The following is a 15,225-nucleotide window of genomic DNA, read 5'->3' as shown; positions in this document are numbered from 1 at the left end:
AACAACATTTTAAAACTGGTGTGGAAGATAAGTGGATCTTAGCTATACACTTCCTGACAAAAATCAGCACAGAGTAATTGGCTTCAACAGAACTATGCTGATTTCACCAGATGAGGAGGTGACTTCCAGAAAGGAAGCACTCTGCCTTTAGTGGGTGTCCATGAGCTCATATGGGTGAACTCCCTATGCACAGAATTTGCTGACATGGCAGAAAGTTCCACTCATATGACTGAGAGGGGTTGTTTGCTCAAAATCCTGAGTTCTGTAGCTAAGTAAACAGCCAAATTATTATTTTTTATAATATGCTCTAGTTTAATATAAATTATGTTTCAGACACAACAGTCAAAACAGAAAGGGGTTGCAAGTTTTTCAGGAATAATTATTCCTGTACAAGACAATAAGGACAGTTGATGTGACATTAGCCCGCAGAAGCAAAAGCAGTGCACATCTTCTGGAAACCTTTTTCTCTGTTGACTAAATATGTCTATTAAAAAATAACCTAGGATTCTCAAAATCAAAGAATACAGCTTTAAAAGTTGTTCTTTTCGTGTAAAGTTAGTAAAGAATGGAAATGATGGAATAAAGGAAAAAGTATAACACAGAACAGTTGACTAACTTGAGACAAACCATACTGAAAAATGAAATTAATTTTTTAAATAAAAGGTTTAAAAAGCATGCTAGAAAAGTTTTTGTTGTTTTATCCCCAGTTTCCATGAAAGAATGTAAACTTACTTTCTGGAGGGACCCTATCTTTGTGTGGGCATCCTGACAAACTGCGGTGATGGGGGTAAAGCCCCGTTACATGGCCAGTTCCATCACACCCAGGGGTAGGACATTTGCTCTCTTTCTTTTCTGTTCTTGAGGGATCTATAATTTACAACAAATGTGTCAAGTGAATGAGTCTTTTCACATTTCTGTAAGAAGGTTCATTTAATCATGTCATTTACTCTTTGGTAAATGTTATTATGAAAACTGGAAAAAAACCCCTTCTACTTCTTATCACAGTTCTGTCACTTTTATCCTGTTATCTTCTTCTCAGACTGCAGGCTCCCATGATCACGGCAAATCCATTCACAGTGATTGGAAAATGACCTTTTTATAGCAAAGCCGTACCACTGTCAATCAATGTTCTGCTGGCAAGCATTAGCTCAAGGGTGAAAGGTCATTTGGAAACTGTTTAGTTGGAGTTTCCCTTCTTTACATTCATATTTGCCTCATGTGTTAAGGTCTGCAAATGCACTGTCATAGCTGTTCAATGTCCTGAGAGTAGCAAACCCAGCTCTTCAGCATAATGACTCCACAGAAATCCCTCTTCCAAGGCACAATGAGGAAATTACTTTTGTTTTCTTTAAATTCCTTTCAAAGTGGTAAAATTACATAAATATTCCTTGATCTTCAATAAATTATGGTGGAGTAAACATTGTAATCAGAATTACTGAAAGTATCGCTTGCGTGTAAATCTGGGCCATTACCAACATGCATATGTAACATTTGAATATTCATATGCTTGAAAGGTTAATGACCTTTTAGAATGTTGTTGGAACTTCTGCCTACAAATCAAAGAAAAGTCTAACTAGACATTTTGTCCACAAAATAAAGTTTTCTGCCAATGATGTAGTGGAATACTGGTGTCATTAACCTGATTTAGAAATTTCTCACATAACTTTATCTGCTTATTTTTTTAACAGAACATGTGTAGAACATCTATTCTTCCAGACAAGCACATGATACAAATTACATCTTATCATCTTGACCACAGTTGCCAGGTTTCTGACATTATTGCTGGTTTTCATATCAGTATGAAAGGGATGAAATTCAGGATATTCAAACTGCTTCAGTTTTAGCTCAAGATCACCAACATCTTTTTTAGTCCATCATTCCTTTCAGTACCCAATGTGAACTACCCTCATTTAATAATTTTATGTTGCTCTTGTAATTTCTCTGCTTCAGTATTTATGCTTTCATCTCTGTAAAATAAGATTTTGCTACTTGTTTTCCAGTAAGCCTTTTTTACATTAAATTCCATCCCAGCTTCAACAAACAGAACCCTCAGTACAATAGGGGGAAATTTCAGTACTTGTGGAACTTCAAGGACAACCCATTCTTTTCATCATGAATCAATACAATCCAGAGTTCACATTCTGTTTTGTACTTATCTTTCTCTGATTTCCTTCTGGTATGTTTTATGCATACTTTTACTTTTTAAGTTCTTCCAAAACAGCTTCATTTTACAGAAAAGTTTTAGCGCCTTGTAATGACTCTCCATGTTTTAAATCCATTCTTAAAATATAATATCATACTTAAACCTTATATTTTGCAAATAGAACTCCTAATTATAATGGTTTTATTTTACTTAACTTGCATGTGCACTGTAGAACACAGATCTTTGTTTCATGCTCTTTAACAACAAATAAACATAATAATCTATCTCCAATGTGCTATACAGTTATCACAACACTTCTGGAAAGACCATTATCTCATACATCAAGAAATTGAAGAAAGAGATCAAGAAGTTAAACCCAAGGCCACAGAAGGAGCAAATGTCAGAGGAGGGATTTGAATTCCTGCCAGATAGGCCTGTGCTGAGACCACTAGAACAGCAAGCCCACAGCTACATACATACACAACTCTAAGCAACTCATCAAGTCAAGTACTTTGGGATGTGTAAAAGTATTAGATAAGTGAACAGATAATGTAAATGAAATATAAATTATATAAATATAACAATATTCAAGGACTGCAAAAAATGTAGATGATTAATAGACCATAATGGCTTTTTAGAGACTTTAAACTAGAGGAACTTTAGCTACTCGACATTGTTAGAACTCCACCAAAGTCAGTGAAGGTATTATAATTTAGAGCAGCCGAGGATCTAGACACTTGCATCCTACAGCATCAAGCAAATCCTGCTCTGTATTCAAGTCTACATCATAAAGTTATAGCACATATCAGAGCCTTAGAGCCTTTATGGTCTAACAAGTCAGAAAAGATGCTGTATACTACTCTTAATGATTTCAAAACTTGCATAAAATTGCACTTGCACAATTTCCCATTGCTTTTAATGGAAGACATTTGAGTAAACTTTTTACAACTTTTTACGAAACAATGGATACTGTTCTGTAAATCCTTTTCTGCTATTTGGGAGAGATATTGCAGTTTTACTGAACTCTGCAACCTTTTCTCACTCCTTGCCACAATGAAAGTATTTCCTGAGTGAAGGGTGTCAAAGGACTTTAAACGGTTTCAAAATGCATAAACTTCAGAAGAGAAACCTGTTTAGAAAGCTTAAAATGGCAGGGGGGAAATGGTTAGTGGTCCCTTAATAGTTGTTTCAGGGATCTTTGAACCCAAGAGGCAGTTCTCACTGCAAACCTGTGCTCCCAAGACAGTTTCCACCTAACTATACCATATATCTCTGAAGGTATCTCTTCCAGCATTATTTGGAAGATAACATGTGACTGCAGAACAAATGATACAAGCAACTGTCTTACCTCAAGCTTCTTCTCTCAACAACTACCAGAATGTTTCCCACAGGTTTGTCATGTTGGTTTGGTTTGGGTTTTTTTTGTTGAGGTTTTTTTGTTGGTTTTTTTTTGGTTGGGATTTTTTTTTTGTTGGGGTTTTTTTTTGTGTGTGTTTTGTGTTGTATTGTTTTAAATAAGGGATTTTTTTTTTATTTTTATACTAAAAAGATCAAGAGTTATACACTCCACAAAATTTCATGGTCCAAACTCCCACAGTATTTAGTCCCTGGTGAGCCTTGGACCTATTACCAATTCAGCCTGCAGCTCCCAAGAAACAGGATGGTTCAAAGAAGCTATAGAATTTACTAAAATAGGATAACCCTACATTTCTCACTGTCAGAAATAATATAGGCTTTTTGGAGACAGCAGGCCTACATGCAAAAAGGTTTTCCCAGCTCTATATAGACTGGAAAGACTGAACAATACCAGAATTTAAAAACTGCTCTAAATTAATTTTTGTTTGCCATGTTTTCTGTGTTTTTGGAGACATATATTCACAGGGAAATGCATCCATAACAGGTCATATATGAACAACATTTAGCACAACATCCACATGGCTATGCAGTAACACACTAACTAAATAAAGTTGTCTTCCCCAAATACCCAAAGTTACTACAGCATACACTGGACTATATATTTGTGGTTAGAACAAACAAACCTTCACTAAATTACATTGCACCAGTGTTTGACATCAGTAATTTACATGCTTTTCTAAAAGACTGATCATTACTTTTGTTTCAGACTTGTGAAAAATGACCAAAACTTTCTTGGATCAAGATGTTGTCTGCCTACGTGAATGTCACAGGCAGATTACTTTTTCAAAACAGAGATTTATAAAAAAAGAGAAAAACGCCCACCATTTTAATTGTAGAAAGCAAACCAAATATTTTTGCAACAAATATAAGATAAACTTAGTCCCTGTTTAGCATCTCCCAAGAAATACAACATCCTTAACTTCCACTAAAGTCAATGGGAATCAGGGGTGTTTAGTGAATCTCAGGAGGTATTGAACACTTAATACAACATGGCCCTACATGTACAGATGTAAACACGTTAAAGAGGGGTGTCATAATATAAACACACCATCACCATGATAATCCTGCAAATTAAAAGGCATTCTAAACGTAACCTTTAGTCTGCTGTGACTTTTTTTGTTTGGTTTGGTTTTTATTGTTTTTTTTTTGTTTCTCTTGTATTGAATTATGGTCAAGGCAGCACCTTAACTGTTTCCACAATGGAATGAAACCAGTGAAGTGGAATGCACATAAGAAAGAAATTGCTATTGATCTCAGCCCAGGCCACACCATGCCTTGCATAGCAAATGCTTTCCATTACCTTAGTATCTTAAGATAATTAATGTGCAGTCACTGCCCTTATCTTATGTTATCGGTCATTTTGATACTGTTCAATTTCTATCAGGCCATTCTACATTTTAGACAGGAGAGGCTTCATCAATAACTGTCATTTGATGATAATTTTATAAGTCACGATGCCACCTACCCAATCCAATCTGTAATATATGCACTTCATAGCTGATTGACTATCTGCTACATAAACCCCCCCTCTTGAATACAGTTTGCAACAGAGTTTTCTTTTTTAATTATTACTATAAAATATATTAAAACCTTGAGAAAAATCTTTGCCTCTTTCAACATGATCTCTTTTTGTTTCCCTAAGAAGTTGCTTTTTTAATTTAGCCAATGATATACTGTACATATTTCTAACACTGCAGAATGAGTTCTTTCATTTTATAATCATAGCATGATGCGATTTTACAATCATGTCATACTACAATTTTAAGAAAGTTCACATTATGTGGAATTAATAACTTCATTTCAGAAATCTATGCAAAAACTTAACATGTTAGCTCACACTTTCTCATGACATAACATACGGTATATAGAAATATTACCTTTACCATAATATGGCTTTTTGACATGGCCGTCACTTGGTTTAGGCTTCCTGTCATCTCCAGAAAGGTGTCTTGGAGACTGTTCCTCAAATGATCTCATATTATCCCTCCTTCCAGCTTCCACTGCCATTTTTTCTCTCATGGCTTTTGCTCTCTCTGTTTCCAAAGCAATTGCTTTCTCAAGCAGGGTTAAGTTACCTTTTGTCATATCAAACACTTCTTCAGACCTATCTGAAGTAATAGAGGTGGTATCATCGTCTCTTTCGTGACAACCATCCTCCTTGGCACAGCTAGAAAAAGTCCTAGATCTGGGGCTCAACTGTTCTTCAAGCCTCATTAGGTTCATCATATCAGAGTAATTCCGGTCTGGTGTTCTTCCTTGGAAGTCATCTTCTTGCCTGACATGCTGACGAGTGTTCATGTTTTGCTGTTGATTTCTTTCCTGTGGGTTTGTCTCACTGAGTTTCCTAGCCAGATCAAAACACTGGTTCCTTAAGCACTCCAAACTGCTGAGACATACCTCTTCATCACTCTCCTCCACTATTTTTTCTGTAAGTCCATTGTTCACAGGCTTTCCTAGCATTACAAAGTTCATATTCCTATTGTCTTGCTGTGAAGTATTGTCTGCATAATTTCTGTCATTAATATTTTCTGAAAGCACTACACCATGTCCTTGTGCTAATAATTTAAGGGAGTCCACTGTTTCCCTAACAACATCACTGTCTAAATCTAAACTCAGCTCACTTTTTCGACCAATATTTTCATTTTTGTCACTATCATCTTCCAGACTATTAGATGTATTGCTGTTCATTTCTGATTCTGTCCTGGCTCTGTATGCTGCATCCTCTGCAATTTTGCCAAGATTTAACAATGACTTGGCCACCAGTTCATCGTAATTATCATACTCATCATTATTGTTATCGTCTTTTTCTGTGTCTTGCATTATTCGAGTATTGTGACAATTCATTTGATGGTCTTCTGTATAAAAAACAGAAACAAAGAAAGAAACAAAGAAAGAAAGAAAAAGGAAAAGAAAAGAAAAAAGTGGCTACAATTGGAACTGTTGTTGCAATCGCACGGACAGAAAACAAACTGCATGTCAAATATTGTTAATCATACAGCAATTTTAGAACACTATGGCTGACCCATTTGAACTGAATCTCTATAGTCCATAGGGCTATTTTTGTTTATTTGCTATTCACATGAATTTCTTTCACAGAACTGATAAGAAAAAGGCAATCAAAATGCTAATTACTACTACTGCTGAATATTATGGCATAAATACTTATGTTTCTCCTTTCACTTCTATATTCACAGTTTTATGGGATTTACCACAATCACATTATTCAGATGGCATAATTGCCTATGTTTCCAACTTTTCTCACTCCTGTATTTCCTGTAAATATGGTAGATGGCAAGGAGTGAGTACTACTGGATTTATTCTCTTAATGATGAATGCCATTCACCAAAAGAGAAACAGTATACTCCAAGAAGGAAAAGTCACATTTTTAACACCATACACAAAATTAACACTAGTCAACCAATAGCAATACAAGAAGATTAAAATGGTATTTTACTTAGTGGATCCATCAGTAAAATCAAAATCTCTCAGTTCAACTGTGGAGAAGTTAAGATTTTTAACAGTGTTGTTACATGAAAGGAGGATAGAAGGAATTATATGCACAATATAATTTTGAGTAAATATGCTAGCCCAAATTTTTATAGTCATGTATGTGTAATAGGGCTGTTATTTGTACTGTAACAGAATGGTGCAGAGTTACCACATTTTACTCAGCTTTGGTCTAGTAACTGTTGAATAACATAGGGAGGGCTTAATAGGATGGGGAAACAAGAGGCATTGAGGAAGAGATTCACCTCACCTAACTTTAGACATGAGCAAGGCAGACACCAACACCTACATCTGCATCCACGGTTCTGTCCTCAGTCAGTAAGAGAAGCAGACACTTTATGGACATAGCCCACCTGATCTGGTTAAGATACGTTCTTGAGAATAAAACTGATAACCACTGGAAGTGCCTGTTTCTCTTCATTGACAACAAAGGGACTCAGACTTAATGCCCACCTTAAAGATACCCATACTCAATCAGAGGAGTATCATTCAGAGAGCATCTTCTGGTATCTCATGTTCACTCAGTTATGTCATTATTAGACCCAAACATACATTCATAATTATGGAGTAATGAACACTGCATAACTAATATTTTGATAAGTGGCTACCCAAGCTGTATTTCAACATTTTCCCGCACTGGACAAGAAAGTGCCTAGATCTGTCATTACAGTGTCATGCTAGTCCAGTTTTTCAGCTGGTGCAAACTGAAAGAAACCAGCAGAGCTAGGATAATTAACACCTGCTCAAGAGCTAATCCATCAACTTCTGATAGCATCTTTTCAGCTTAGATGTATTTTCAACACTAGTACACCTAAACACTTAGCAATTTCTGAAATGTGGCTCATATTTTCAATTAAACAAATCAAAGTGAGAAATTTCCAGTAGTAGGTGGCTTGTGCACTAACATTTTGGTAATAGGAAATAGTGTTTGATAAAAATAGATTTCATGTCAATAATCAAGATAATAAATCAAGAGTTGTATATACAAAGCTAAATAGCACAATAATTAATATTTCAGCCACAAGATAATATTTCTTCTACACAGTGGTTAGGGATCCTGGGATGATAGTAGGCTGTAGTTAAGCAGCAGAACTGGTTGATGACTAGGCTATGTCTAGAAAAAAAATGCTCTAATGGTAAAATATTATATCTTACATATTATCTGCTTAAATACAGAGGAAAGATAGTTAATAAGGAAGATTGTATGGTACTTCTACATCACAAGATATTCCAAGCCAGTAGTGGGTTATCTGTTTATCATAAAAGGTGGTTTTATTTTAGTTGCTATGTTTTTCATGATCATCATAATTCACATTTATCTTTCAGTGCCACAAAAATTAAAGTATCAGGGTATCAGATTTTCAGTGTACAAGTAAGGATTGCCACTTACACTTCCTATTTGAAAAATGTCCATCTTGAATAACTGAATAGAAGAAAGCAATGAAAAATTAGTGGATAGCACAGATAGTCTGTGCTATTTGAAAAGCAAATACAGTAATAATTTTCTAAAGTAAAATGTACAAACAAATCCCACATTAATTTAAACATTAAGGATAAAACGTGGTGCCATGGAGATTGTTCCATAGAAACTGAAGCTTTTGTGGAGCGCTTCTTGTAACTATACTCATGGGCAATCAGATGCAGCAAAAGAACATCAAAGTAATTAAAGAAGCAACAAGCTATAGCTCCAAAATTGCCAGTGCCTTCAAGTTTAGGATGAGATATCAACACTGGTGAAATCAGTCCAAATCTAGCTGTAATATGATACTGAAATACAAAGTAGGAAAAAAAAGAAATTTCCCAAGTCATCCTGAGAACTTCTCAGGTATGTAGTGACTATTATAGGCCACCTTTGAAATGTGAAAATTTTCAGAGATTGTTTCTTAAAAGAGGGGGATGTGTTTGTAAATGATCACCAAGGAGAGGAATATGTTATACCTTGCCTCCACAAGTGAAAAGTCAAAAATGAATCATTTACCATATGACAGAAGACATCTAAATTCCTTTTGAGTAGGTAAGCTGAGTGAAAGTTATAACTACAGTATTTTTATTCTGTGTGTTTGGCTATATCCTTTTCTGTTCTCCCATGCATTCAGTCATAAAATGAAGAAGGAAAAGGTAGTGGAAGAGAAGAAAGTGTAAAGCACTAATCCCAGACAACAGAGGTGGGAAAGCAAAATATTTGAATAAGTTTCCTTTCTCATATTTTGATTCTTGGCCTTTTTTTGCATCTCCTTTCTCTAACAACTATTTTACTCATGTCTCTTACCTCCATGCAGCAGTTAATTTTAATGAGGAAGATATTTTTGTATGCCATGTCATCCCCTCAATAACAGCTGGATTCTAAGCTTGCTCTGGTGAGGTGCCTGTTTCATCTGTTTATCAAAATGAAATTTTAAATACTGAATCAGTTTGTTTATTAGTTAAGGGTCTTCTAGGAAGTATGTTACAACATCAGCTCTAGGTGAACTATATGCCTTTTCTTTGATTCAGGTCTGTAAAGTTTAATCTTGCTTTCGTTTCACATTTTTGCGATTCCTTAGATTTGATCTGTAACTCAGTAACTACCTTTACAGTGTGCTGTTTAATGGCTGTCTGTTAAATGACTGCAAAACCTGGAGAGGTAAAAGATTTACTCTACCCATTGCTTAAGTTTTGGAACCAGTGATGCAAACTGAAAGTTTTTATTTTGTGAAGAGATTGAGTTTGTCTCACAAAGACATAAGCTAGCCAGTTTAGGTGAAGAATGCACAAAGTTATAATATATCCTTTTTATGTTAACTTTAGGGCTGCACGGACAAAGAATATGCAATGCAGTTTAAAAAGAGTATCAGATTATTCTAGCCCTCTTCCACAAAATATCATGACAATTTAGACATTCTAGATTATACAATTTGTTCTTTTTAAACTCTCAGCAGATATAACAAATGGCAGGAAGAAATTATAGTGGAGTAGTGTAGAACAGCTAGTAAGAGCTGGAAGCCTATAGCCATTTCGACAGAAGTGCACTTGTATTGCGCTAAAAAAAGTGAATAATTTGATTTCTTATTGCACCTTTCATCCAAGGATCTCAAAGCACTTTACAAACATTATTTTAAAAAGCCTCACAACACCCCTGTGAGGTAGGTACTTTAACCCCATTTTACAGATGGGAAATTGAGACACAGAGAACTTCAGTGACTCTATGTCATACCAGGAGTCACAGGAGCCTAAGAATTATAGCCTCTATATCCTTGACTGTTTCCTCCTTTTTTTCCTATCACATCCAATTTTAAACAGTATTTTTTCAGAAGAAATGGCTTGCTGGTTTCAGTGTAGGGAGTCATGCAAAACAGCACCTTCCTTTTGAAAAGGAAAATACACAGCATTTAGATTGAGAGATTCTGCAGAGAGAGGCAATGATACTTCAGAAATAGCAGCTACATTCCCACCAAAGGACAAAGACTTCAGAAACAAGACTTTCTGGATCTGTGGTCTGTGTATCAAATTAACCACTTTTCTTCCAAGAATGGGCAAACATGATGGCTAAGAAGCTAAACCTACATGTGGTCACACAGGCTTCCTGCCCAGATGGATGGTTTCATTATCCAGGCAGCATTTCCTAATTTAAAACACTTCACTGCTCTTGCCACTGCTACTTGTCAATTCCTAAGTGCTCAGCACATGATACTACAGCATCACCATTCTTCTCCCTTTAAGCTGTAATGCAAAGTGCATGCACACATCTCCACACTACAGTCTCTGATAGCTGGCCTATGAGAAAGATTTAGCAAGACAATGCTGGCACAAATGAATTCCAAATCTTAGAAAGTTACAGAGTAATATGGGGAGGGGGATTGTTTGTACATTGATGTCTCGGGGAGAATCATGTGAGAAAGAAAACTGAAGAGGTGGAAAACCCAGTGAGCTCTCAACTTCTCCACTCCATATGGAAGAAACAGAGGTGTAACTCTCCAAGGACCTAAGCAAGGTCTCCTAAAAGTCTAAACACTCCTACATGGGAGTCTAAACACTCCTACTGATGTGGGATTTGGATTAGAGCCTAAGCATTTGAATATGCCTATTTCAGGGATGCACTAAACTCTGAAATTGACCATGTGCATGAAGAATCCTTTTTTCAGCTTTGCAAAATTTCCTAAAGTTCTTTTATGCTGGAAGTGCTATAGGTAAAGACCCAAGCAATTTGGTTGTTATAACAATTCGTTCCTTTATGGACCTTATAAACTTAGTGGAAGTCAAAAGAAAAATTTAACTGTTCACTTTGTTCATTGATTCTCTCTATAGCTATTCCATTATATTCCATTTTTTATTTTTCCACTTCTCAGCTTGCTATAACTACTTACAATAGTTATAATACTGGGACTTAGACTCTCCTAGAATTATAGTATTCAATTAATAAACAATGCTCAAAGTAAAATAAAAGGAGAGTAGAAGCCATTAAGCATGGAAAAGAAGCCCTGAGCTGAAGAACACAGCATGTTACAGTAGGAGTCAGTATTATAAATTAATAGTGAGGACTACAGTGCACCAAGCCCATACAGACCTTTCAGTATGCGCAATTTGCCTTATGTATGTTTTAATTCCATTTTTTCTGTTATGTTTTGATCTTTTCATTTATTATATGTACTTTTTTATCTGGTTTTGCTTGCTGAAAATTTAAATACTACATTCTTTTTTTCTTGTTTCTTTCTTACTTTTCCCTGAGGACTAATCTGAATTTCTTTCCTTTTGTGGAATGATTACTAACACATAAAGACTAACACATAAAGATATTACTTTTTAATTCATCTTCTTACTAATTAAACAAATTTTTAAAAGAATATTAATTAATTATTTTGGTATAAAAGCATTTTGAAGATTTACTTTTCTGTACAAATCAGTGCATTCTTGTCTAAAGGCAGAGGTGTTTTACATAACCAGTGCCCTGAAACACTCCTTTTTTGTTTGACCTTTATATGACCTATTATTATGCCTCTGCTTGTGTCACACCTGCATGAATAGCAAGCATCCTGATCTACAAATGTTCACACTAAGTATTGGTACAATATGGATGTTCTTACTTGGGTTATTCCTATTAACATAAAGACAGAGAGCACCAGGTAAAACAGAGCAATATACTTTTAAAATTTTTTGTAATTTGTTATTCATCTGTGTTTTCCCAGTCCAAATCCCTATGAGCTACCTGTATCAGCAGAGTTTTGGAAAATGATCTAAGGATACCTGACAGGTCTTCTGACAAGATCATGACTGAGGTAACTTTGCTTCAAGTGCCACACTGCAAGATCTTCCTAAAGGTTATCTAGGTTCTGACCCAAGCCAATATGTTTAGGATTTTGTCATTTCACCACGAGATACTGTTTGCCTGTCTATGACCTTCAGAGACTGTCACATGCTATTGACAGTGCACTGCTGCCACAGAATCAAGCAATATGTGAGGCTGGAAGGGACCTCGAGAGGCTTTGTGGTACAACACCTGCTCAATAAAAGTGCCAGCTCAGAGCACTCATCAGGGCTCTGTTCTGTTAGTTCAGCTTTAAGGGTCTTCCAGGATAGAAATACCACAGCATCTCTGGGAATTCTATTCCAGTGTTTGACCACTGTCATAATCAGAAATTCACTCTTATTTCTAAATTGATTTATTTTTTGTTGCAACTTACGTCTTGTCTCTTGCTACACACTAATATCTTCTGTCCACTCTCTGTACAAGTAGCTGAAGCCTAAGTTCTCCCCTTAGCTTTTTCTTCCTCAAGTGAACAAACTAGTTTTTTTTCAGTGTTTCTGCACATCATGTGGTCCAGCTCTTTAATCATCCTGGTTGTTCATCACTGGACTCCAATATTTCAAGACTTGTGCTGATGGACAAAATGATGTCTTTGCAGCATCATGTGATGGATGCTCCAAAACTGGACCTATTACTCCACATAAAAAGTGTAAGTACTACATAAAATTGAATAATAATTTCTTTTCCTTTTGGTTTCTGTTTCTCAAGTCGTTTCATCCTGACAGCCAAGTATTATTTCCAAAAGTCAAAAGGCAATTAATTTTCTGGGAATTATCTTGTTTTCGTCTGCCACAGAGACAGCAGAAAATACTTTTTGTTTACCTACAGGTATGCCTTTAAGTAGGAAAGGTCCTTGATTGGTATGAAGCCTTGTTTGGTTTGCGATACCTGCAATATTTGGTATAAAGACATATGTTTAGGTTTGAGAAGAAATGCGCTGAGATTATCTGTGAACGAAGGGGATATGCTGGGTTTGAAAGGGCAGGAAATTTAGCCAGTCACTCCCACCTGGTCCACACTTCTTTGTGAATCAGGTTCAGGCAGCCCTTAATTGTTTTAACTTGACTTCTGTCTGGGCAGATAATGAGATGGCTTTAGCTGATGACTGGCATTCATTTCATCCTACTTTTTCTCCCCAGGAAGTCAATATGAGGGAGGCAAGATATTTTATCTCACAGCTTTATAATGATTCAATGGAGTTTGGCAGTTTCTTGCCTTCTCTCAGGGTTCCACAGCTCAGCAGGGCACCAGGGAATGAGGAAGCCAAAGCTATTCTCCAGATACTGGGATACAGCAGGAAGACAGCAGGGGAGCAGAGGACCAGCTGCACTGATGGCACAACACCCACTCAGAGAGCTCCTGGTATGGAGCTTCTCATGGGGCTATTCCTAAGAGTGCTCCAGAAACAGTGACCTGTGCCTACATCCCTCTCCATATTCATTGCTTTACAAAGGATGCAGCCTGAAGAACACATTTTTCAGTTCATAAAGCAATATTTTCTTTATCACTGAGACAAGAGGTTGGAATCCTTAGTATAGGGATACATAATCTCTTTTAACTGTTTTTTTTTTTCAGCTCAGATCTCTGACTCAGTGTCAGGCCATGTCTCCATATGAGCTACTCATATAGATTCCATTTACAGCTAATGGACAAAAACATGCATCCTGGGATATGATTTTTCATCCTAACCTAGGTATCTATAGTAGATTGGCTGAATTATCCCCCAGAAGTGACTATTTATCTTGATTCATTACCAATTAAACTGAGGGGGCGAATCCTATCCGTATTGCTTTCACTCAAAATTCTCAAGCTGATCCGTGCTGAATTTCAATGGTGTCTTTAGTATAATACAGTAGGAACTGCTGAGTGAAAGGAATGAGGAGATACCCAAAAGAAACTATCTTTCGGTTGTGTATAGGCAAAGATATATCAGGAAAGGCTGATGTGGATGGGATACTACAGATGCTTTGGATGGGATATATGCTCATGACTGTATAATTTACATTATTGTTTGGTCTCCATTATAAGTTTAATTACTTTTTTATAGTTGTGTTTGATTACCAAAAAAAGCCTGTTTGTGCTTTGATTAGCTGACCTGACTGGTCAAAGGGACAGAGGCACATATCACTACCATTCTAGAGGATGACAGAACTGCTGAATATGGTATCATTGAAATTTCTTCTTCATGTCTCTCTTTTTATCCCCTCAATGAGTTCAGTGCCAAAGAATCTGGAAAGACAAAGAAATATACACACACAAGTGCCAGACTTTACTTCATCTGAAATGTAAAGCTTTTCGTTAGGATGCTTGTTTCTTTATTTTTATCCCTTCATCTAGCTTTTTAATCTGCATTTGTCTCATTCCCTATGTTCTCATGACAGGGAAGGCTGAGTAATAATCCATAGTATAAGAAGAAAGTAAACACAAAGAATTTTTTACATCTTTGGTTATAGCCCTGTATTATTAATATTCTCTTCTGTCCCTATTAATTAATAACAGAACAGTAAATGGAGAAGTGGAATGTGATTATTCATGCTGCTATACTCTTAGCGAGGCTCTGGCATGATTTTGACTTGAGTGACTTAGCAGTTTTCCAGCAGTGTCCCGATGAAGTGGAGGAGTGCTGGTTAGGGACCATTCCCAAGGAGTTTGAATGTGGTGAATGTATTTTGGATGGTAAAAGATTAGCTATGTATGCACCCAAATCATGCCACAGTTGAACTCAGCATTAAATGATTGGACTATCGTCTGTTTTATTCACTCACATGGATGTAGTCACTGAGTAATGTGACTGAAGGGACAAAGGCAGGAAACCCCATAAGCTGGGATAAATGGAGAACACATTTCAGAAGGAACAAGTAAGGCAAATATAAACTAT

General features: G+C 36.2%; 1 protein-coding gene across 21 annotated transcripts in view; it reads right to left on the bottom strand.

The window, feature by feature from the left end:
* Window positions 1–15,225, bottom strand: part of MYT1L (myelin transcription factor 1 like) — a 309,881-nt gene that overhangs the window by 76,007 nt on the left and 218,649 nt on the right. For 10 of the 21 annotated variants that reach the window (XR_012579724.1, XM_026793576.2, XM_074538141.1 and 7 more), the window contains 2 exons: window positions 5,437–6,414; window positions 733–867 (listed from right to left, as the gene is read on the bottom strand). Coding sequence is in view for 20 of the 21 variants with exons in the window: in XM_026793576.2 (XP_026649377.2) it covers window positions 733–867; window positions 5,437–6,414 (1,113 nt within the window). In the remaining variant the exon portion in view is untranslated. The remainder of the gene's footprint in view (window positions 1–732; window positions 868–5,436; window positions 6,415–15,225) is intronic. The other 11 variants (XM_074538138.1, XM_074538149.1, XM_074538144.1 and 8 more) reach the window with 5 other exon arrangements.

Source organism: Zonotrichia albicollis, chromosome 3, assembly GCF_047830755.1.
Source record: "Zonotrichia albicollis isolate bZonAlb1 chromosome 3, bZonAlb1.hap1, whole genome shotgun sequence".
In the NCBI taxonomy this organism is placed as follows: Eukaryota; Metazoa; Chordata; class Aves; order Passeriformes; family Passerellidae; genus Zonotrichia; species Zonotrichia albicollis.
This window is presented reverse-complemented; position numbering and strand designations above follow the sequence as displayed.